The sequence below is a fragment of the Podarcis filfolensis genome (genome assembly GCF_964270895.1).
Source record: "Podarcis filfolensis genome assembly, chromosome: 4".
Taxonomy (NCBI): Eukaryota; Metazoa; Chordata; class Lepidosauria; order Squamata; family Lacertidae; genus Podarcis; species Podarcis filfolensis.
The window spans coordinates 21,844,868-21,871,044 of NC_139607.1; the positions used below are offsets into that span (position 1 = coordinate 21,844,868).

Here is a 26,177-nt window from a genome sequence, read left to right on the forward strand (position 1 = left end):
TCAGTGCCTTCTCCATGTTCACCAAAGCCTTGTCCTGCACCTAGCTGGTCACCTTTGCACTTGTTGCCACAGCCCCACAGATCTCCTCATGCAGCTGAACCTGCATGCCACAACACGCACATATTTGCCCTCCCTCAAGTAGTCCAGCACAGCCAACTTCTCTTCTTCTTTGGTTTCTTAGCAGCTGATGACAGTCATTATGTCTTGCATTTTGAGGCCATTCTGCAGTCTGAAGCTCTGCCAACCACCTCCTCTGCACTGCAAACCCCTCCATTGTCTTTCCAAACCTCTCCACAAGTGCCTCCTCTGATCACTGTCTCTAGCAACCTGTCCTACACCCAAAGACTCTCACGAGGGCTGCTGGCCTTCCCCCCCCCCCTGCTCTCCCACCCCTTCATGCCATTTTATTATTATTCCTCTGTGTGTGCCTTTTCTCTGGTAGTCTAGAAAAACATGAACTAACTGAGAAGTTGTAGTGTCCTTAAATCAGCAAGGGGGGAAATATGTGAGGGATTGCTTCGCAGAGCTTGGCAATCCGTTCATGGAAACTGGTCAAGACCTTGATGTTATTGGCATCTGGGTCATTGCAGACAAAGAAATTCTTGAGAGCACAGCTTCCACAGAGAGAATTGGTAAAATAAAATAACATTAAAAAAATATATCTGTACAGCCCCTTTGTTGAGGAACAACTTGCTAACAGGAGCTTACACCCAGGAAAATGTCTTCTTTCAGTGCACTAGATGAAAGGAAGTAATAAGAAAACTACCTGAAGACTCTTTTTCAAGGCTTTTCCTGGTGAGTCTGTGGTATGATATTAATATTGAGCAGTTCTTCAAACATGAGAATCATCTATTTCCTCCTGTGCTCTCCAGCAACTATGATATATGTGCAGGCAACAAGTCAGAATTGGTACACCTTTTAGAGACACATGACCAGAATCTGCATAATTATTCAGGTTCCTGCAATGCCATAGAGCAACACAGCAAACATTGTGAAGCCACATAAACTCTTGCTTCCAGCCGTCATCTGCAATAATACTTGAAAAAGTCTGCAGTGGATTAACTTTGGGCTAGATACTTTACCCTATCTACTAAGGGACAGGCAAAGGACAAAAAGGTACGGACCCTAAGAGACAGGTCCTTCCAGATTGGGTTATTCCAAAGAATTGATAGCACGTTGTGAGAAATTTCACAAACAGAGCTACTTGGGACCTTGTCTGTAGGTTGCCTTGCACATTTTCAGGTAGCAACTGTTGTGGATTGCATCCAAGGTAATAAGAATGCATTGGCTTCAGTAATTGGACCAACTTGAACAAGCCATGAAGAAGTAGATACTTTCAGTCACCTTATGCTGAATCAGACCATTAACCAGGGCCGAATTTAGGTTTGATGAGGCCCTAAGCTACTGAAGGTAATGGGGCCCTTTATATGTCCAGCTGTCCTTTATCAACAACAAATTGTCGCTGTTTTTTGTGTTGAATATATGCTGTATGGTAATTTATGAACCTGTCAGGTATCTAAAGCCATTTGCACATAACAAAATGTGTATTTTATCAAAGTAATTGTTGAGCTGAAATACCATTAAGAAGTATATTAATAGTGAAATACAATTAAGAAGAAGTATATTAATAGTGAAATAATTATTAAGTTCTAACTTCAAATGATTTTTTATTCATATAAACTTAATAATGCAAACACATTGGCATTTGGCAATAACAAAAGTTCCTTTAGAAACACAATTTACAAAGACTCATAATTTTTTGGGGGCCCCCCAAGAGAGTGGGGCCCTAAGCTATAGCTTGTTAGTTTATACGTAAATACGGCACTACCATTAAGCCATCTAGCAGTGGCTCTCCAATACCTCAAAATCCTGCTACCCACGTTCCTTTTTGTAACTGGAGAGGCCAGGGATTGAATTTGGAGCCTTCTGTATGCAAATCACATTCTTTGCCACTAAACTACAGACCCGGTGCAAGTTTGCACCTGAAGAAGGCGGCCATTTTGGGATTTCTCAGCCTTCACTCTACATCTCGCAACCAGCCTTTTTTAGGAGTCGTGAGTGTTAATAGCCTGGGATATTCCAGTGGCCACATCCATTGGATGTATTTCTATAAGAATTGTTAGATGACCTTCCTTAAGTCTTGCAAATGGTTAGGAAATACTTGAAACTGGGCATTCCTCTAGTGAGCTCCTTCCAAGGAAAACCAAACCTAGTGTTTTGCCCCTTTGCTACTTGGAGAAGCCATCTGAGTACAGCAGTATAATTCCAATACATCTTACCTATCTACCTATCCCAGTTGCTCCCAACATTGCGTCACAGGCTGGCATCATGAAGAACCCAGGATAAAGGCTACACATGCAGGAGGAAGTTTGGCAAGGATGAGAAGGAAATAAGTAGCTATCTTATCTTTAAAAGACATCTGAAAGCAGCCCCCTTTTAGGGAAGTTTTTAATATTTAATGCTGTATTGTTTTTAACACTCGATTGGAAGCCGCCCAGAGTGGCTGGGGAAACTCAGCCAGATGGGCTGGGTATAAATTTATTATTATTATTATTATTATTATTATTATTATTATTATTATTATTATATCAGAGGCATGGAGCAGCCTAAGCCCCCTAACACAATGATGTCCCTGTGTTCACCTTTTGCCTTTCCTCCATAAAAGTAAAGCCTTGCTATTCATTCCGACAAGCTTAAATACTGTGGGCAGAACCCAAAGTGCTGACCATCGTATTTAGGTGGGCTCATAGCTCAGTGCAGATGCTTTGCTTGTAGAAGGTCCCTGTCATCTCCAGTTGAAAGGGTCAGATAGAATATGAGATGAAAGACCCCCGTCTGAGACCATAGTGGACAATGCTGAGCTAGGGTAACAAATAGTCTGATCTGGTGCAAGGAAGCTCTCTATGGTCCTCTGCTTCAAGCACAGCCAAGACTTTTGACAAGCCTTTTGTCCTTTCCCCTCTTTGAACTGCAGTCCTCTAAGCCTTCCCAGGAACTGCTTTTGCAGTGTGGGCTGCAATTTGATAGCCCTGAGCTCGAAAGCACCCTTGGGTGACCTGAACTAGTGGCTTCATTCTTTGAATCCTAGATCCTCAGTAGTCAGTCCTGTCGAAATCATCGGATTTCCAACCCACAATGTTAAACACTTGGAAAGAAGTTTGGCAGCCAGCATTGTGGGTGTGTAGCCAGAAACAAAAATCACATTGTGTTCTTCTTCAGCCAGTTTCTTATCCCAGGGTCTTTTGTGTCCTCGGTTGTTACTGGGCCCCATCCTTTGCACTTTAAATTAATGACAGTGAGTGCCTAAAATGCCTTTACTCCCTAGAGAGGCTGGATTACTTTTTAACACTTTTCATGGGCAAATTAGGCATGTCTTCGGTGCAATGGGCTTGTCTCCGTCTCCTTCACTCTCTGTCACTGAGAACGATCTAGAAGAAGAGGATGTTGGCTTTGTAGATCTGTTTTTAAGGAAGAAAAAAGGAAAGGGGACTATCACAGATTCAGTGTTGGAAGGTGCTGATGATGGAATTCTGCCTATAGGTTTGTGGTTTTTTTAAAAAAAGAGGAGAGAAGATCCAAGAAACTGGGACCTGCTGGGAACAGAACAACTTTTGGTTCTTAACATTTAGAGCAAGTTTCAATTGGTTTTTATTGTGTTCCACTGTCACCCAAATGGATGTGGATAGTAGCAATCATAGCCACGTAAGTTGATGGCACCTGTGAAAGACAGATAAGAGACTCCCACTGTGTGCATAATAGGGGCATATGTACTTTGTAAGTTGACACACAAAAATAGCTGTGGTGAGCAAGTTGGCCTTTAGAGCTGTTTAGTTTTAATTTTTAAAAAATAACACCTTACACACACAAGTGTTTGTTTATTCTTTTTATTGCAAATGACCCTTGGGACTGAAGGGGGGTGGTTTTAAAAATTTGCTAATTGCTAATTTACTTGTTTTCATCAAGCCGTGTCTACTTTTATTATTGTAGATTATATTGATCCTTGGCCACCATCTGTGTTTGTGCTTACTTTGTGTCTTGGTTTTGGTTGTAATTCCCTGGAACAATTATAGTTTAAAAGGGTTGAAAACAGTTATAAGTCTGATGGATTCAGTTCTAGCTTTGCTACTGATTGACTATCTAAGGAACTAAATCGTCAACTTGGAGGGCCTTAGGGAGCAATCCTGTACCAAGAGCTTCTGGGTTTCTGGGGAATTGAGGTTCGACAGCTACGGTCATTCTTGGACCAGGAGAGCCTGTCCAAAGTAGTTCATGAGCTGATTACATCAAGGGTGGATTACTACAGTGTGGATTACTGCTTCCCTTGCGCTTCATCCAGAAGCTGCAGTTAATGCAGAATGCTGCAGTGCAATTGCTGACAGGAATGAGGTCTTGTAAGCATATAACACCTGTGCTCAGAAGTTGGCACTAGTTGCCAATCTGCCACTGGGCCAAGTTTATTTTATGGAATAAAATTAACGAGCAAGGCTAGGATTCAACAGCCCTCTGGCTGAACCTGGAGATTCCTGGTCCAGCCCAGGCTACACTGGTTTAATTCCCTCATCCTCAGCTTATCTGGAGATAACGCTCCCATATCTCCCCCATCCAGGTGCAGCCAGTACCCACTTGAGAGAGCAGAATCTGATGGATCTTAAGCTGCTGTAAACCCCCCAAAAGGGTTGTGGTGGGACCAGAGGGACTTAGGCTGAATCCTAAGCCTATTCAGTGCAGTCTTGTGACTTGGCAACCAGGAGTAAGTTAAGCCAGAGAAAAAAAAGGCAGGTGTAACTTAAAACCCTATTTTAAAGTCTTGCTTTTCTTCTGCCAGGCTCAGACCAATTCAGCCAGCAATACTGAATGGACTTTGGATCTGGTGTTACTTTATGCTGGTGGGACGCGGGTGGCGCTGTGGGTTAAACCACAGAGCCTCTTGGGCTTGCCAATCGGAAGGTCGGTGGTTCGAATCCCCGTGACGGGGTGAGCTCCCGTTGTTCGGTCCCTGCTCCTGCCAACCTAGCAGTTCGAAAGTGCATCAAAGTGCAAGTAGATAAATAGGCACCACTCCGGCGGGAAGGTAAACGGCATTTCCGTGTGCTGCTGTGGTTCGCCAGAAGTGGCCATGCTGGCCACATGACCCGGAAGCTGTACGCCGGCTCCCTCGGCCAATAAAGCGAGATGAGCACCGCAACCCCAGAGTCGGCCACGACTGGACCTAACGGTCAGGGGTCCCTTTACCTTTACCTTTATGTCAGCTTCTTGTGTGTGGGGTTGCTCCCTTCATTTAATCAGCTATCAACGTACAACTTGCAAGTCATTACTCTGTCACCCTCAGCTTTGAGCTGCTAAATGGGAATACAATAAGCCCACAATTTACATGCATTTTACTTGTGCACATTCAGCTTTACATATTTGGCCAAAAAAAGAAGTTTTAATTAAAAGGGGCTGGGAAGGGGGCGGGCATCGGGGGAGAGACTTTGGCAATCTCACCTACCTTGCACCCAATGTCTCTTTGACCATATACGATTTTGGCATTAGGTACAATCCCCAGAACGTAACCCCCTCGTAAGTTACTGTAATACTACTAACCTACCTTACAGGGTTGTTGTCAGAATTACTGAGATGAGCATTATGCTGTTTGAGCCAGGATTGTGTTTTCAGGACTTTGCTGTGCACTCTTGAGACTAGGTTCTTTTTTCAAACAAATAACTGGAACTATGCATTCTTAATTCTGCACTGTTTTGTCACCTTGGTATTACGTGTGGTGCAGTTATTTCAGAGCAGGTACCACCTCAGTATTCTTATAAAATGATCCAGAATATCCATCTTCATAATATGCTATTGGGGCTCAGTTCTGGAGCCTAATATGGTAGTTATCTTCCTTATTATGCCTGTAATTATTATTAAAAGGTTTCTGTAAAGAGTGAATTGCGAAGTATGTAGTAAACTCATGGGATATCATATCATTCTTTTCCAGTTAATACGACTTGAGTATGATTTTCCATTTCTATAATTAAAAGCCCTGAAAAATTAATTACAATGAGAGACTGACTCTTGGGATAGATAGAAAGAAAGGGGAAGGATCCTTTTGATTGAGAATTGCTAATTGAGAATTTAGCAGCCTTGGGGATTTGATAAGCCATTGTTACATTGTACTTGAGAGTCGTGCGATAGATAAAATAATATTTTATTAAATATGTGAGGATATTGCTTCATACTTGTTTCAGTTCTTGGATATGGGGGGTGGTAAATGAATTTAAGTCATTTCAATACATTTCCCCCCCCTCAAAAATATGTTTCCATTTATTCACTTGTGAAGTATGGTAATGCATTGCTATTACAGTTATCAGAACATGCTTTGCTTGGATCACACCAGGGCCAGTTTAGCTCAATATTCCAATAGCTTCCAGCCAGTTTTCCCATAGTTTTCCAATAGCATCCAGCCAGATGCCCTTGGAAATCCACAATCAAGCTACAGAGATGATAGCCATCTCAAACTTATTCCAACCATCTGGTTATCAGAGGCATGTTAAATTGGAATAAAGAGGTTGCACTTAGCCAACCGGGCTTGTAGTCATTGATAGCTCTAACCTACATGGATTTAACCAATGCAAATTACTTCAAAATGCAGGTGGTAAATGAAAATACAGAATGACTTTTGTTTATGACTGTCGGTGACTTGTATTATTGTGTACTCTACATATGCAGTGGAAGCCATAGTATAACATCATCAGCATGTTAACAAACCTTTCTGTCAGTTAACTTGTTTTTTATGTCAAATTTATAACATTTTGGTGGATAGCTTCATGTCACAAAATTGGCCATGTCCATTCATATTAGATATAACTTATGTGGCAAGAATTAAACTGATGCAAGCAAGGACTGCACGGCATTTGAATAGAGTGGGCAACGTAGAATAGAAACAGAATTGCAGCTTTTGGGAGAATTGAAACAACAGGACCATATATTCTGGATCCTCAGTTATATCAGATTCATGTCCATTATTAGGTATTTTATTTGAAAATAGCATGGTCATACATATGCATGTTTTCTTCATTTCTTCTAGTTTAATCAGATAGAAGCTAATGAAATGGTGAAATTGTTAAAAATGGGTGAGAGAGATTGTGGCACATCAGCTAACAATGTCTATGTATATCTAGTCAAGTAAGTCCTGTTGAATTAAATAGGACTTTCTCCTAAGTAAGTGGGTATAGGATTGGTGCCTAAATGGTATTTTTGTTGGGTTATATCAGGGGTTGCCAATCTGACATTTGTGGGCACCGTGGTGCCTGTGAAGGATTTAATTGATGCCCCAGGGAAGTTCCCCAGTTTTGAGTTAGTTTGTTTTTTAAAGAAAAAGCAGTTCTCTTAAAATAAATTTGTGGAGCAAAATGTGCATGTACCTTCTAAGAGATTTCTGTGAAATTAGAGTGTGATATGCCATTTTCCATGGTACCAAGAAACGCTCTCCCTTGTTGTTAGGCAGCAACACCATCAGTGTGTGTGTGCAAACACTATTGTTTGATGTCCACAGTCAGGGCACTGCTTACTTCCTGTAATAAGCATAAGGTTGTCAGGATAGTTCTCTCTCTGATTTTGAGTTATGCCATCCTTCCCCATGGCAGCCATTTTGTGACTGGCACCCCCAACACTCCCAAAAATTGAAATGTGTCCCTGGTCCAGAAAGGTTGGTGACTCCTGAGTTAAAAGAATCATACCAATCTATATCAAAGAATTTGTACCTGGAAGTAATTGATCTCAACTTACTTTCCTAGAGGGCTAAAGAGAACTGCCTTAATTAAATTCTATTGAAACCCAGGACTCTTACTCCCAAGTCTTACAGCTTTCCTTTTTTTAATTTCTCAACAAATTACTTGCCTCGGTCTCCTGTGTGAGAGTGCTTAGCTTTCATTGAAAACAATTCAATAAAAGCAACTTTGATGAAATTGCACTGCTTCCAGATTGTGTCCTTCTCTGCTTTAAATGAAAAGATGTTTGGAAGAGCCCTTGATATTTGCAAACCGCAATGTCAGTATCATGGAGATTATTTACTTGATGAGTTAAAGGAAAGGTCATAGGGGTTAGACCTAGTGGGAGGGGAGTGGTCTTGGTTAACTATTTAACCTATGGTAGTACTTCATCATTTTATGGTTGAGATCAATTATTCTAGGCCTTTGTCAGTTCTCTATCGGTTTGTAGTTAGTCCTATCACTCCTTGAAAGGATTTCACCACCCTTTTTTTCTATATACATCATTTTTAAATTGATGATATTGTGACATCAAGCGGGAGAAAATAATTGAAGACTACAGTTATAAGCCGACTTAGGTTCCATTTGAAATCAGGAAACTTAGCATCCAAGTAAATGTATGGAGGATGTTGTTAAAGTGTCACAAAAAAATAAACAAAGACTTTAGATTAAAACATTTGATTGGTGTTATTGTTTCAGCTCGGGTTCTCTGCTGCCTTGTTGTGCATCCTTTAAAACAACAGCAAGGTAACCAGTGATGTTTCATGCACCGTTTATATTCTTATATCTCCAGTAAGAAGAAACCTACCTATTTTAGCAGTTTATTTGCAGAGGGTCACTTGGAAGCCTCCCTTTTTCTCTCTTGCTACCGGTTTGGTTTTCCAGCAGGCAACAGCTCTGTGGTGTCACCGATCCCAATCTGTTCCTTTGAGATCCAGGGTTTGTCATTGCTGGGGTTAATTTTTAAAAATAGCATTACTAACCCCTCCCCCCGTGTTTTTCTGTTGCTTGCACTGGACTGTGTACTTTCTCGGGCTTTTGTAATAGCTATTTTAATCATTGTAGGCAGTTTCAACTGGAGACACTGTCCTTAGTGCTGATTTCACTTACAGTCGGCTTGAACCTGTTTGTGCCCATCTGTTTTAGCAGCGTCAATCTCTTATTTGCAGCAGAATATGAGGCTCATTATGGAGGCCATATTATGAACTGAAACGTGTTTCTAAGGTTGTGTTTTTAAAAGCTCAAGTTCCCCAAACCCTCAGAACCCAGCTTCTAATCTTCCACTGAAACAATCTGATTGGCATTTTTAGATGGAAAAGGAGGCTGTGACATTGTTTTGAAAAAACAAAACTTCCAAGCAGTTGTTTGTTATAAGGGGGAAAAGCAGGAAAACTATATATATATATAAGGTGTGTGTTTGATATGTTGGTTGGCATGGTTTTGGTTTCTGTATCAACTTAATTAGAGAATGTTGCTAAATCCACACCATTTGGAGTTGCTAGATCAACTGCTGTGAAACATCTGGATATCAAACATGTTGCTTCCTTAATTGGCCACCAATTCCTTGAAATTAACTTTAGACTCGTGACGCTAAACTTTCTAGTAAATCTCTTTAAGATCAGTGCTTTACAGGCAGCTATCAAATGCTATGCCAGGCTCCTCTGCAATAGTGAAGGAAATATGTATTTTGAACATTGGATAACCTGAACAAAAGCATTAAAGATGATTCAATTTTTTTTATATATTACATCGTTTTTAACAATTACAATTGGAACTGGGGCCTTCTGTAATAAGTCTGTTTGTTTCTCTTCCTCTTGATATTTTTATTTCCCTTTTCAGATGGGCTTCTGTAGGTTCTTGCCACTTCAAAGGTCAGAAAGTCCCTCCTCTTTCCTCTTGCTTCACAATGCACACTAGGAGAGAGGCGTTTTCCTTTTCTGCATATTCCTCCTCTTGATCTGTGCGATATTGTGGTTGACCAGATTTAAAACACTACAGTATTTAGGATCCCTGCAGTGCCATTTTACGTATTTGGACCTGGAAAGTGCCCCTGGCAATAACTACCTGAATTTCTTTTAATTACATAATATAGCTGCATTTACTTCGGATTCTTTTTGACTGACGCTGTAAGGCAATTGTAACCATGGATGATGGGATTAAGTGCCTCTTGAAGTGACTTTAGCTTCTTGTGCGAACAAAGGGATAGAAGGGAACACTTAGCCCCTTTTTGAGTAAGCAGCTTTCTCCCCCCTCCACCACCAGCATATAAAAGAAATACAATTAACAAACATTATCCCCAGAGGTAAATTGAAATGTACATGCAGACAAGAGCTGCTCTTGACTGCAATTAGACATATATGATCTGAGGTATTTTAGCCATTCATTGTTGCTAATTCTGTGAGAAACAAGCCATTGGAATAAAATGATTAAAATGTTAGGCCAATAACTGGGGTTATTAGTCTGCAAAAATCAGCCTTTTCTGCAGCTCTGAATAGTCTGATTCTCTAGTTGGCTCACCTGCGTGTGTGCCCAGGCCTTGTTGGTGTTTGTTACAAACCATTTAAATGTTCTTCTTCCTTTTCGTATGAGAGAGTTGCGTAAATGGGGGCATTTTATAATTTCATGTCATTGCCAATGCCTGGGGAATCTCTGAAAGTGGCAGGGGAAGTCAGAGGGAACCTGGAACAAGATGCACCATCTTCCCTTTGCTATGACTTAACTGCAGAATGAAAATGCGTTACTCAAAACCAGCAAGTAGGTGCTTAATTTGAGCACTTCCCACAGGTTGCAGAACCCAGCTCTTCTAAGCAAAAAATCTGAAATACTGAAGTGCAGAATTTTGAAGTTGCCAAAGCAGCAAAGCCCTGGTTATAGAGATGGAGAGACGGGGGGAGAACAAGTCGGTGTCCTAGGGACCAGGTATAAACCCATCATCCTGAGAAACTTCAGGAGACGAGACTTGGGTGGGGATATAGGTAAAATAAAACTATTCCCCTTAATTTGCCCAATGATCACATCTGTGGCCCTGTAATGCTTTCTGTCTTCAGTGGAGGAGATCACAAGATTGCAAATTGCTGTGATGATGACTCTAGGTCATGGTTTGCATTTGTTTGTTTGTTTGCAAAAATGTTTATATACTGCTGTATCATAAAAAAAACCTAGCAGTTTACAACAATATAAAGATAAAACCAAACAATAAAATCATAATCAGTTAAAACCAAGTTAAAAGTAAAAATAATTAAAAGCAAGCATCAGTTGACCATTGTTTGGGATGTATTCTTAACTGCCTGCAGAGGCGTGGCAGACTAGAAAGGTTTTCAGCAGATGCCTGCTGAATTTCTATTGGCAGGGTGTTCCACAGGACTGGGCTGATGACATTAAAGGCTCATTCCCCATCGTTGTCAAAACAAACCTCACCAACTCAGGCAACGTCCAAAGGTGCTCCTGCAGAGGATCTCAGTGATTGAGCTGAATGATAAGAGTTCAGGCGGTCCTTGAGATATCCTGGACCCATATTGCTCTGGGCTTTGCAAATGGGCAGATGGGCAGCAGTGGCATCACATGTCCTTGGCCAGTGTTAGCTGTCAAATTTACAGGTCAATCCTATGCATGTCTACTGGAAGTCAGGTCCATCATAATTCAGTGATGCTCACTTGCAGGTAGATGTGTGTGCAGTCTCAATTAGTCATCAGCTTGAACTCAAAGAACAATGCCTTATACCGAGTCAGAGCATTGGTCCTGCCAGCTCAGTGTTGCCTACACTGAGCTAGCAGCAGTTCTTCAGCACTGGCCTTGACTGGAGGTGTCAAGAGTTGAACCAGGGACCTTGTGTATGCAAGGCAGGCCCTCTGCCACTGAGCTATGGGCCTTCCGTGACACAGTGACATCAACTTCATGAGAGCTACTCCAATTTTTCCTACACTAGCCATCAAAGTTGGTGGTCATCACTGCATTCTCTTCCATAACTTAACTATGTGCTGTTTGAAGAAGTGCTGTATGAGACATATGCTTAGCGTGATACGATTCTGAATCCAGGACTTTGTTTTGATTACCAGAACTGAACTGAGTGTCCTTCCACACACACAAATTATTCCTTGTCATCCCCGCCTCCAACCCCGCTTTCTTGATTTCAGCAAAGTGATATGAAGTGCGTGTATTTTGTTGTTCCCATGGTTAATCAACTGGGAGTCAGAAATGTTTGCTGATCTACATCACATCACCTGGGATTTACCTTTTGGCTACCCATACCCTTGGAGTTAGGGACGCGGGTGGCGCTGTGGGTTAAACCATAGAGCCTAGGACTTGCCGATCAGAAGGTCGGCGGTTCGAATCCCCGCGACGGGGTGAGCTCCCGTTGTTCGGTCCCAGCTCCTGCCCACCTAACAGTTTGAAAGCACGCCAGTGCAAATAGATAAATAGGTACTGCTCTGGCAGGAAGGTAAACGGCGTTTCCGTGCGCTGCTCTGGTTCACCAGAAGCGGCTTAGTCATGCTGGCCACATGACCCGCTACCTCGGCCAATAAAGCAAGATGAGCACCGCAACCCCAGAGTCGGTCACGACTGGACCTAATGGACAGGGGGCCCTTTACCTTTACTTACCCTTGGAGTTAAGGCAGCATGCAGATGTTAACAAAGTAAGCCGTTCTTGTCAGTAATTAAAGTGGCAGTGGAACTTCTTGAAAGCGTTTAAGAAGTACAGCCTGAGGTTAATAGAGATCTCATCTTTTTTTTTTACAGGAGGAGTCCTTTTCTGCCTTTTCCTGCTCCTAAGCTTGGTTATCGCCTGACACCGTCTCGTAGCTACATACCCCGAAGGGCTGTTCTCTACGTGCCAGCTGACGACGAGAGGAAGATACGGAAAATCTCATCTGTTGATGTGGATTGTGCTGTGCTGGATTGTGAAGATGGTGTTGCTATAAATAGGAAGGTAAGCAATACATTCTCCATCATGTTACATGGGATTATTCTATCACGCAATATAGCTGTGCATAGAAATCAAGCCATTTCACACAAATTTATGTCCTGGTGCTGTCAGCTCTGTTTCCAATTGCAAGCAGTACTTGGAAGGCTGTTGTACAGGAGCGTATCAGTGCAGATCTCGCAGATCAGTTGCACATTGGCATGTGCTCATATCGCTGCTGATCTTCAGAAATGCTTAAATGCAAAGGCTCATTATGACCCCCTCTCTTGTGTTTTTTTGTGATCTTGACCCTGGTTCAGACTATCAGAGAATGCCCACATGAGGAGTGACAGCAAAGTCAAGCCTGGGGTTTGTCTAAGACACATGCACCAACTGGGATAGCAGCAAATTGTTGTCGGCGTTTTTAAATAGCCATCATACTGCTAAGACGCTAATTTTGAATCGGTGGTTTCTTTTGCTGCAGGAATATAAACCCAGATATGTGGAGCAGTGGATTTTTAGTATGCTTATTTCTCTCCCAACTCTCTCTTTTCCCGAGTGAAAATAGTCTTTTCTCCTGTTGCAGAGTGTGTCCATTTCCGTATGTCATCCTTTCTTTCTTCTTCCAGAGTGGATTGAATAGAGGCTTCATTGTTCGTTCCTTTAGGGATCAAACTGTTGCTCTTATTAGAATGCTTTCTAGGGCAGCATCGTCTTCTATTGTTAACACTTCAATCCTTTAAAGCAGCAGAAAGGATTCTTTACAGCTCCTAGATAAGGTCAACACGGCAATATTTCTGCCCGAGTCCTTACTTTGGTGCTAAATGAATTGCTGGTTGCTTCTCATTGGGCCTAGGGAGTAAGAACTCGGCACTGTGGCATTATGGTCCTGAGACGGATGAGCCCAGCAAGCTCCAAGTACAGAGTTATCACATTTAATAAAGCAAATTACCTTTTAAATAGTTATTATCTCTGGGAGTGTATCTCCCCATAGGAACTGACCCAGACCCTGCAATCACCATCTGAGGCCCTTCTTTGTGTGCCTCCAGAGGGTGACAACATCAGAACAGGCCTTTTCTGAGGTGACTCGCCATTTGTGGAACACTCTCCCCACGGAGGCTCACCTGGTGTTTTCATTACATATCTTTAGGCGCCAGGCGAAAACATTTCTCTATGACCAGGCCTTTGGTTGATAAACATTCTATGACCTTTTAAATTTGTTTGTGGGAGGGAGCTTATTGGTTTGTTTCTGTTTTATGATGTATTTTGTGTCCTCCTTGTGAATTTTTATGTTTGACCCACACTGTGATCTTCAGATAAAGGGCTGTATACAAATTTAATTAATAATAATACGCGCCATCAGGTGTGTGGGCCACAGTGGTACCTTGGGTTACAGACGCTTCAGGTTACAGACTCCGCTAACCCAGAAATAGTACCTCAGGTTAAGAACTTTGCTTCAGGATGAGAACAGAAATTGTGCGGCGGCAGCGGGAGCCCCCATTAGCCAAATTGGTACCTCAGGTTAAGAACAGTTTCAGGTTAAGAACGGACCTCCAGAACGAATTAAGTTCTTAACCCGAGGTTCCACTGTATAGGGAAGGACAGATGGCAGCCCACTAAGCAAGGACAAGTTTTTTAGAACCACACCTGTCAACTTGTTAGGAAACCCAACCAACCAGCAGAATTTTGCCGACACTTGGGGCTTGCTTGCTACTTCCAGATAATGGGTGGCATTCAGCTAAGTGTGCTTTGCTGGCTTTCTCTTGCAAGTTGTTATTATTATTATTATTATTATTATTATTATTATTATTATTATTATTATTTATTACAAGACAATAAATAACAATCATTGCAAAAACCAAAGTAATATCCCTCCTCCCCCTTGGCTCCCAAATAAAAAATGCAAGAACATTTTGTCAAAGGCAAATAAATGAGTACCAAATCTCAATAAAATCATTATGTTCTTGTTGTCCGTTTAAACTCCCATCAACCCTAGCTGGCAGGACCGGTGGTCAAGGATGATGGGAATTGTAGTCCCAAAACAGTCCCAAACAAGACCCAATTTTGGGAAACCCTGATTTAAAGCCTCTACTTGTTTGTAGGTTTTATTCATAGTAGTCCCATTGGAATTAATACACATGAGGAAGTTAGGACCATTCGTTTCAAAAGGCCTACTCTGAGTAAAATCTAGCTGACTATTACCCTTTGTTCCAGAAATGAAAAACTGGCTCTGTTCTTCCAGTGCATGTTACTGACAGTCAGGTAAACTACTAGCGCTGGGGAAGCCAATATGGTGCCTTCTAGATGTTGATGAACAACCACTTCCATCAGCCCCAGCAGGGCCAATAGTCCTGGATGATGGGAATTGTAGTCCAGCAACATCTGCAAGGGACCATGTTGACTACCCCTGCCCTACTAGAGCCAGTCGAGAGCTGAAAGTAGAGCCACACCAAGGATGGAGAACCTGATGCCCTCCAAAGACTGCAGCTCCTATCATCCCAGACCATTGGCCTTGTTGGGTAAGGCTGATTGGAGTTAGAATGCAGCAGCATCTGGAGGCCCAAAGGCTCCCCATCTCTGCCTTACACCACCCGCTGTCTTAATGTGGAGTCCTCCAATGTCTCGTTTCTTATCCCTGGCTCATGAAGGGGAATGCGTATAGCAGGCATGAGATAAAATCATAAACTGGGTCAGTTGTGATATATGTAAGAGAAAATGCAGGCAAGCTCATTCCGAGCTTTATCAGCATCAATAGGAAAAAGCTGCGGTGGGCTTTGTAAATCTCTGGCTACCTCAATTAAAGCCGACCGTTTTCCTGTATTATGTGATGATAATCTGTTTATAACAAAGCCAAATGCTTGGGATTTGTCAATGCATCAGGTATTTCTCTGGGCCCATAGTGAGAATTTCAGTGAGCACTTCACAACGAGAGTCACTGATAACTGGAGGGGTTTTCTCTTTTTAACAAGATCTTTGTTTTATTTATTATAAATTAGTGCAGCAGCTAATTGTACCTTTCTACCGGGAGAAAGCTAGCTGAGCAGAAGATAGAGAATGATTAAACCTACACAGACACATGGTGCGGTAACAACGCTCCGAACGATATAGAAAATTGGAATGGGAGCAGGACTTCCCCAGGTCTCTTGCTATTATTAAAAGCAGCTTGGGGAAATTTCTTCAATCCGATTTGGGGAATCGAAGTCTCAGCAAAGTGAACTATATCGGCAAACACTGCAACGCTTTTTTTGATCCATGAAGCGTTCTGTTGAATATATGTTTTCACATAGGTTGTAAAGTGTCTTCATGACCTTATTAATCCCTGAATGGCCTTAGAAAGCGCACCATTCCTGATTGGTAATGCTGACAATAAATGTTTGGTGGGTTTTTTGTTCCCATTGTTTTACTCAGCATCTTCCTCTTGAAAGAATTTGGGGAGAAGGTCAGAATATCAGCAATTTTTTAACGAGTTAAATTGGGGGAGGGGGGCTTGATTATTTTTAAAAAACAAAAAACTTTATTTCTGTTACATTTTTTTTTTTAGTTGGCACTTCCCTGGAGGTTCAGAAATATCCAAATTGACTTTCACTGAGACACAATGGATATAATTTTGAGAATGCAGTGGCGGGGGGAAAAGGCTTGGTACAAATTTACAGAAAATTTTGTATGGTTATACAAATAAAACGGAAGGCATTCTTATATTATCGTGTGTTAGAGCAATGCTTAGACCGTTCCTTTGAAACATAGACTAGGTAGCTCATGACCCTACACAATAAATGGGACCCACCAGTCATATATTATGCCTGAAAACTTTGCACACGTGCTTCTCATGCAAATGGCCCTGCGTTCAGTTCCTGGCATTTCCAGATAGACCTAGGAAAGATGCCTAGCTGAACATCTGGAGAGCTGCTGCCAATCAGTGCAGAAAATGGACCAGTGGTTGAAGGGAAGGGAAACACTTTTTAAAATAAAAAGTAATGTAAAGCAGCACAATTAAAAATGTCTAAATTGCATCCTTGTTACTACTACTATCATTATTAATAAGAAATATGTATTAATAACAGATTTATTTTTTTAACCACCGTGATTTAAAATAACATCCACAGTTAAATATAACCATATTTTCATCATTCATTCTTTATATACTGTATGCTTTCTACTGTTACTACTAGGGTTAGATTAATCTGTCTATTTCTGGCTTTTGCATTTTTTGCACATATCGTTCCAGTGCTTTCTGATTCTGCATTAAGCTACTTTAGAAAAAGAAGAAGGAGAAGTCTCCATTTATATTGAGATATACATTTCCTCTCAAAGTTTATATTTAAAATACATGGTTTGATGTGGTAAAACTGCCAAAAATTGCATTGCATAAGTACAAAATCGGTGGGATACCTAAGTTCCAATCTGCACATTGGTCCAAGAGAATGCTTTATGCAGGAATGGGGGGGTGCACTTATCAAGCATCTCTAGATACCATTAAAACAAGCACTATCATTTTTAGCCCACCTTACTCTCTGCATATGAGGATGGCAAAGCTCATGCATGCCTTCCATCGGTCCTAGTTGTTGTTGTCAGTGTTGCTGTTAGTGCTGTATCTCAGAAATATATGAAGGCTGCCAACCATTTCTTTTGTCTCCAAATGCTATTTGGGGAAATTACTCAACTGTCTTCCTGTTTATTGCAAACAAAGTCGCCAGCCTAGCCATGGAATCTGAAAAGTACTTTTCACCCTTTGTGAAAGGATAAGCAGAACCCTACTGTTTTCTGTGTTTGCACCTAAAAGGAGGCTTGACTGCATGAAGATCTATTTTTTGACTTCTTGAAGGCAGGATATACTTTGTGGTAATGCAGTCACGTAATTAATTACTCAAGATCCCCACTGTATTACATTGCTTTTAATACTAATTTATATTAACACTGTTTTTGTGTTGCCACCTTCAGAAAGAGTGGAACACAAAACACCCATCAATAAAACAGTTAATTGTAATGATTTCTGCCGCAACAAAACTCTTGTCTTTGAACTAGATGTAATACTTGAGTTTAGGATATCCCTTAAAAATTGTGTTCTGTTAGTTCCCTAGATAGATCTTTGAAGTGACATGTTGGGTTCAGCAGGGGTGCTAGCCAACCCAGATCTGCCTGCCTGCTGTCTCTTAGCGTTATATCATTGGCCTTTCCTCTATGGCACAAACAGGAAGAATACTGTAGTCATGTCGTGTTGGTCTTGGTCTTCAGAGCTCTGGGAGTTAGAGGCTGTGGCTTGTCCAAAGTTTCCCAGTGACATTTTGACAACTGAACTAACATTGCGATCTTCTATAACTTCCCTTTCTCGGTTGTAGCTTTCCATCTGCAGCGTGGAAGCAGGAAATAATGAGAATTCTCCGCCACTATTTTAACTGGGTTGTTAGTTTGGAATAAAGAAGCAGGGGTATGCTGCAGATCAGCTTTGTCTGGACTCGAGAATCCATTGCAGAGATTGAGGATCCAGGCCAAAGTCAGCAGCCTTGTAAGAACAGGCGAAACGCTATTGGTTCCAAATGTTACTTGGCACTGCTTCCAGAGCTGGTTTTGGCATTCCTCTGTGCCCTCCATGGCAGATCTGCTGAAAAACAGCAATGTACAGACGCCATCCTCTAGCAACCCGCCATAGTTTCTTGTGGTGCTGAGAATGAGCTGCTGGTTCCTGATTTGGAATCCCTGCTCCTTTATGCTTTAACCTGTGTAGTTCCTTTGAACTGTTGAGTCAGTTTGAATTATTTTGTAACACATAATCTAAGGTCCAATGAAGGTATGTGTGAGTCACTGTCACTACTTCTATTTTTATTTGTGGTTCCTGTAGCACTTTCTAATATACAGAAGTGCTCTACAGTTCTGATTTATTTATTTTTTTGCTGTGATCAAGCTAGTCCTCTAACAACGATTATTTTTTGGAAGCCACCATGAAGGAAAGGGGAGACTGGGAGCTTCAGAGCAGAGAAAGCAGCACTTACTCACATAAAAATAGTATTGTTACGTGCTCATCGGTGCCTTAGCTAGAAAAACTGTTTATACTTACAAATATTTTCCACGCATAATTTTGAATGACCATTTGGAGGATCAAATGCATACCCCCAACATTTCTCCAATGAAAGTAGGGACATCCTATTCCATAATAATTATATTTTTTTATTATTATTGTTGCCCCAGCCAGTCTGGGCGGCTTCCAATAAAAGCATAATAAAATATTAAAGATGTTATTAAACACTTCCCTATACAGGGCTGCCTTCAGATGTCTTCTAAAGGTTGAATAGTTACTCCTTGGCTCGGGGATCTCATAACTCCATAATGCCAACATTTCTCTGGTTAGAATAGGGAGGTAAAGTGGGAATGCATCCAGGAAAGGTCTTTGCACAGGAGTGGAGCCTACTGAGCTGCTGGGGCTCTGCAACCTGCCTAGGCTGTTGCGTGCTGACTCTGGGCCATGTTAGGAGCCCTGGAGGGTCTATTTAATGAACAAAATTGATGCAAAAAATCAAGCATGGTGCACCCTTTGGGCTCCAAATGTAGAGGGCTAGCTGCAGACCCCTTCGCATGCTCAAATGGACACCAAGCATTGGCCAGGGGCCAGCATGCACCCAGAGCCTCAGTCACAACTTGCCAGAAACATACAAATGAAGCAGACTTTATGGCGATGGCAGTGACAGCCACCTCCCAAGTTAGGAAATGCTACTGCAGCTTACTCCTACTTTTAAGAGTCAAGGCTGACTCAAGACATTTTGCTGCCCGAGGGGAAAGTCGAGATGGCACCTCGTCCCATTCCAGGTACAAAATCTGACCAGAATGACAACTGAATCTGATGATGGGTCAGTGTCTTCCACTGAGAGCAGTAGTCTGACTTACGGGGATATAGGGCAGGCCATGCTGCTTCCCCAAAATATCTGCTTCCTGAGGCAGCTGCATCATTGTGCTTAATGGTAGGACCTGGCATGTCCCAGCCATGACTGGGGATTTGAGTCCTATCAAATCCTATTGACTATTCAGAAATCCCATTGTTCTTCCTGGGGGACTGGGCTGTGTTTCCAGGGCTGGGGAGGAACAAGTATGCGCTAGACAATTTGGCAGGATGCGATCTTTCTGAATCCTGTGATCAGGAGCTGATTATGGGATCTGGCAAGCCCGTTATTTTAACTGGATCATCCAACTTAATGCAGTTCATTCCTCTAGGGAAAAGAAAACGTAAAACCATTTGTTACATCCTGAAAATACAGCTCAATTAAATTTACATTTTTATAATATAAAAGGGTAAATTAATGCATGTAAACATGGGTTAATCTGTTTATTTAAACTTGAAACATAATCCTTGAAATATGTAAACAACATTTGTTAGGCCTCAGAGATGTTACAATGATTGGACTCCAGAGACCCCATTTATCCTACTGAACCTTTATCACTTCAAAGGGAATTTTATATATTTACAGCAGTAACAAGATGTTCAGCATAGCTAGATAGAAATTTGCTTCAGCTATTTAGCTAATGCCAGAAGGCTTTAAATTAGATTTTATAGCTGTTAGCAGAAATCTGTTTTATGGCTAACAAGTGAGATTTTTAAATCCTTGGAAACAATATTATTATAAAAAGACAGCTAGCTTAATATTTAGGGAGTCTATATGGATTAATAGGCTGGGTTGTTTTTTTTAATGTGAACAAAAAACATGAATGGTTATGAAATTTTTAGTTATTTTCCCCAAAGGTTGTGGGGAAAGGAAATGCAATCGGGTAAATAGCAAAAATGTACAGCTTGGAAATACCCGGAAAAAAATAGCAGTGAATACTGAGTCTGTGATAAGGCAGGCCATAACATACTGACTATAAAGAAAATAGACTGCTACTGCTAATTAGCATGCAAAACTTGAACGCTAATTTTGCAATTAATGTGTAACTTCCTGAGGTTACTGTGGTGTAATAATTTAGGGCATAAAATTATGAGATGTTAAGAGCATCTGATCTCCCTACAGGGAAAACTTGCCGCCTTTTAGGAACATGCCCAAACCTTTATTAAGATCTTGTGATTTAGCTTGAGGGACACGGCTACTAAATGCTCCCTTGAGGTCCCTAGTAGACATTATCAGGCTGTCAGTGGTTTGCTGTCATTTGGAAATAACTCATTCCTCCCAGTAATAATGGAGAAACATTAGCTTAGAAAACAGATAGGGAACATCTCTCTCGGCAGGTTCACAAATTAGCCTCTTAATGAGGCACCGCATGTAGAAAGGCTTCCTTGGGCCTGTAGTGGTCAATGGTTTTGATAACCAACCGAGGCTCTGGAGGGCTTCCTTCAGCATTCCATTGCCCTCTGCTCCTGGCCAAGAAGCTGCCACCATAGCAAGCTTGCTTTTTCTACCTAGCAAGAACAAGAAATTATTGTTTCTAAAGCACCCAATATTGCTAGGCACTTGGGTACCAGTTGTTGTTGATGTTGATGATGTATTCTTCTCTCTGCCTCACTTTCCCTTCCAGTGAGTTCTTTTTTTATATCTTATTTTAACTGACTTAAAAATTGTAAGCTGTATCTTTATGGTACACCGCTTAGAGAAATATGGTAGTTATTAAGTGGTATATAAACGATTGGAATAAATAAATATTCTTTAAAATATTATAACAACAACAATCTTTATTATGGTCCAGAGACCCAACAAATCATTACAAATCAATGCACAATTCATACAGCCTACCTCCAGGTTAAACAAGCATTTTGTTTAGAATATAGGGATCATTTGTTATTGCAACCACCGATAAAAACTTTGCCACTGCTAATGTTCTAGCAAAATATTATAATGCAAGGAAAGTGAAGAATTAATTCAATTTAGATTCACAACCAACACCCACAGTTCTAATTCTGATTGTTCCAATTCCCAATTTTATTGAATTTCGTGTGTATTTTGTATTTGAATATTGAATATTGTAAAATCGCTTTGGGTGCCTATGGATGTTTGAAGCAATATATTAATATAATAAACTAAACTGACAAAAGTAGGCTAGAGGGAGGGATGGGAAATGTTTGCGTCAGGGCAAGGAGGAACAAGCCAATAAAAGCTACCTGGAAAACTTAGTAGTCATGCACTGAACATCAGATACACAGCAAGAAATACCATAGTATGTCCTTTCATACAGAACGTTTGGGAATTCATGAGTAGCCAAGTAAGAGCCTGAATAGCTATGGGAAAGGTTGGTAAAAAAAACGGACACTGACAATATATTGATTTCAAATCTGAAATGTAGTTTCACTTCAGAATCACAACATACAAAATGGAAGACAGGCATCTTGCAAGGAAAAAAAAGAATTGATCAATATAATACTGCTTTTTACATTTTCAAAATGTACCTCATGAAAATTCAATCTTCTCTTAGTATTATTTTACTTGTTTTTATTGGGATTCATATCATGTTCTTTACCTTAAGGTTGCAGGGTGTGGGTTAACATCAGTGGAGATAAGAGCAACTCATAAACAGAATGTGAAATGCACACATAGCATATCTAAAGAATAACCCAGCACAAAAACAGATAAAAGACATAGCTCTTCTTCTGCCATTACCCAAAAGCTCAATGATATTCCAGTCATGAGGGCCTTATCTAGAAAAGGCTTTAGTAAATCAAGCTGTGTTAGCAAAAAGGATCACACTACAGCACTGGTGATGCAGACTTGTGCAAATTATAGAAATTTGGGTGAGGGTTTTGTAACCTCCTATGCATAATTCCTACTTACTTTTTCCATAGCCACTTTTGCTTTTTCCTTCTGTCTCCTGCCTCCCAAGTGGTCTTTATATTATAATTTTATTTCTTCCTTTTTGCTGCTTATTGTGTGGGACATTCAATTCTGAAGGTAATGAATGGGGGCATTTGCTGGGAAGAACATTCTTGGGTTCTAAGCTCCTGCCTAGTTTGAAACTGTATATATAATAAAATCAGTAAGATTTGCAAATTAAAAGAAAATGTTCTCTTGAAGGGGATTATTTCGTTCTGAGGATATGGTTCCACTTCATTAAGAGGAAAATGGGTCTGTGCTAATCTTAGTCATTCCACCCACTTAACCACTTTGCCAGTTAAGTTTCTAAGGCCCTGTGCCACAGTACTGAAGTGTATTTAATAAGATTTGCATTTCAGCATAATAAGCCATGTAATTTATCCCACAGAATCCCCTTCCTTGGCAAAGGAATTTTAAAGAGAGATAGGAATTGAGATCTTAATCCCATTTAATCTGCCTTCTGTAATCTCAGGTTCATTTCTTAATTTGGGATATTTTTCCAACGCTCGGAATCAGTAATCTCAGCCTTTGTGAATGTGGCAGGGAGAATGTGGCAAAGATTTTGGCAAGAATGGATTGATCAAGGAATTATCATCATCATCATCATCATCATCATCATCATCATCATTATTATTTTGGCAGTGCTAGAAAATGGATTCCAAAACTCTTACTTCGGAAGGCAACAATCACTTCTGTAATGGTAGTCAGTAGTTCTGAAGAGGACAATCCAGAACCAATTAAAGTTCAGTAATTTGTCTAAGTGACGAATATGCTGAATAACTCTAGTTAATGCTTTAAATTGCTTTAACTCTAGTTAATGCTTTAAATTGCAACTCATAATCCATTGCCACCTAATACAGCTATATAATTCTGATTGATACCAGCAAAGGATAAACAGTATTTGAAAAAAGTCTTTTTGCCACAGCCTTGACTTTGGAAGAGCCTTGGAGAGGTGGTCTGCTGCAAAAAATGACCAAACGAGTTGCTGAGGATTTCATGATGGAAGAGAACTGGGGATATATAAACATAAGATTATAAATAAGCATTGCCTCTTAATAGCACTCACTGGGGCACAACAGGAAAGGGCTGTTGCTCTCATGTTGTGCTTGTGAGTTTCGTATAGGTTGGCCACTGAATGCTGGAACAGACAGGCCTTTGGAAGCAGCGGTCAGTGGGATGCAGCCACAGCAACACCAGGAGGTCAGTTAAGTGGCCCCACTTAATCACTACTGGCCTTTAGTTTGATCCTGCAGGACTTTTCTATGGTCTTCTTAAGTTCTAATGCTCAGGACAATGCAAAATTGCATTTTTCAATGACAAAAGCCATAACTGAATGATCAGTAACAGCCAAGCCATCTGTTGTGCACCCCACTCATAGGCATGTTTACTCAGAAGTATGCCTTACTGAATCCAAATGAACTTACTCCCAAGTAAGTGTGGGAGGATGTTTTTACTGAAATCAGTTATTCATATCCCTGTGTCACGTCATCTGTGGAAACACAAGCACAAAAGCAACCGCATAAACCGTGACAAAAATATAAAACAATAGCACACAAGATTGAATGTGCCAGAGTACACTCAGTTGGGTTTAAAACGTATCTCAAAACCTTTATTTCTCCATATCTAGATATATAATTTTGCCATTTATGATATTTAATTTTTTTACCGTTTTCATATGCTTTCTCTTCCCCCACACCAACTTCTTTAAGCTTCTGCCTTTTATTTGAAGCTATCAAAACAAATATGGACACTGCCTTTGCAACTTTGGTGTCATCTAACAAGAAATCATCAAAGGCAAAGGGTGTGAAACTAAGCCTTTTCTTAGAATTGACTCTAAAAATGTTGTTTCTTTATAAAGAGAGCAATATGATAGGCAATGTGGCACGGGAACCAATGGATTTCTGTGTAAATGTGTCTGGTTAGCTTTACAAACGGTTCAATTATATAAGATTTTCCCCTATTTGTTTTGGTATCCTTTCTATGCACACCAGTGATACTTTTAAGAAGTTTTCATTTGGCTTTTCCCTTTGCTGCTCTGCACTTGCCTTTCATGCTGTGCTTTAAGGTGTAGCTATGAAGGAATACTCATTTGCTTATATAAGACTATGTAGTCATTAATTGTAGGTAGAGGGAACTATATTTTAATCAGAACTGATAATTTTCTCTTGGCAAGTAAAAACTGTTAATAGTTGGAAAGTTATGTTTCTAGTGTGGACGGTTAATAAAGCACGCCTCTTCCTGCCAAAACCATACCATCCAATTATCAACATTTCTCCCCAGTTTCTCTCTCTCTTTCGCACTCACTCGGCGTGAGCTTTTCTCACAGAACTGGAGTCACTTCTGGCTGTTTTGTTCATAGACTCTTGTCAAAAAATATTTTCTGCATCTCTAATTTCATTAAGGTATGCTTGACTGAAATTGTCAACATCACTAGGAAAAGTAGGGTTTATTTTGAAATTTGCTTCGTTGCTTGTTGCGGCGGTTGAGCAACCCAAAAGAAAGGCATCTAAGAATTATGTCACTCCGGTTATGATGTACATGCAAGAAAAGAAAAAAGGTTCTCATGAACATGTTTGTTCTTGGGCATAATTGGTTAGCAGACAAGAATTTGTGAATTTCAGGGTGTTGGGATTTGGCTTGTTCTCCCAGGCTACGCTTTTGAGGCTGCCAACTTTCAGCCTCCTAGGGTTTTCCTCCTTAGAAAAGTACAGACGGAGACTTCAGGTTGTTAGCAGATGAAATATGGCAAGTTTACTTTTAATTCAAAGTGACCACTCTGGAAAATGAAGGGAGGGCAACTCCATGCTTCTTGCCCACACTTTGATATCTTTAGAATCACAACAAGGAGTTTTCACAAGTTACAGAATCTGTCGGTTCTGAATCAGGAGAATCTGCTCACCTAGGGAGGAAGTGATATTCTGTGATTTGAATCAAACCATTTTTTGTTCAGCTGAAGTCAAGTGCAGGTGGAGTGAATTTAAGGCAGGTTTGGAGGCCTGTGGTGGACTCCAACATCCATCAGCCCCAGCCAGCTTGGAAACATCTGAAGATAGGTTGAGCTACATTTGCTTACTCTGTTTTTGAGAGAATAACGGTGGTCTGTGGTCTGCTGAGGTATCTATGGAGCACCACCATTAACCATACTAACTTCAGTTTCCACAATCAAAGAGTTTCTGGAGGGTCTTCAGAAATATATTAATGGAGAGCATGTTACAGCCGCCCAATCTATATTGCCTTGGTAGATGGGTGGGCAAAGCTAATAATGAGGTGAGCAGGGGACTGAGGAAGGGCCAATTTGCCACCCACTGCCTGAGACAGTGATTTCATTCTGCCTCATTACTGGGCTAACACTAACAGAAATAGCTGGTTGGAAAATTCGATAAGTTTTTAAAAATTTGTTCCACGTCACAAAATGTATTTGTGTTGCACTGCTGAAAAAGTCAAAAAAACTTGAGTCCTTGTTTCTAGACAACATTGTGTCTCTGGTGTAGCAGGTAGTGAAATATGTAAAACATGGATAAGGTAATTCTAGTCAAACTCAAAATGCTGCAAGCTGTCTGCCAAACTGGACTATTCATTAAATGCACAACCATTTATGACAGTCACTCTGTAACAGTGGGTAGATGGATGGAAGGAAAGATGGAAGGAATAATTAAGGAAGTAGGGCATTTTGAGGGGACACGGGTGGCGCTGTGGGTTAACCCACAGAGCCTAGGACTTGCCGATCAGAAGGGCGGCGGTTCGAATCCCCAAGAT

At 40.8% G+C, this 26,177-nt stretch overlaps 1 protein-coding gene across 2 annotated transcripts in view; it reads left to right on the forward strand.

Annotated features, from left to right (window-relative positions):
• The window catches only part of CLYBL (citramalyl-CoA lyase), a 195,867-nt gene that overhangs the window by 104,543 nt on the left and 65,147 nt on the right, over window positions 1-26,177 (forward strand). The window contains exon 2 of one of the 2 annotated variants that reach the window (XM_083610973.1): window positions 12,480-12,669. In XM_083610973.1, coding sequence (XP_083467099.1) covers window positions 12,480-12,669 — 190 coding nt within the window. The remainder of the gene's footprint in view (window positions 1-12,479; window positions 12,670-26,177) is intronic. The other variant, XM_083610974.1, reaches the window with a different exon arrangement.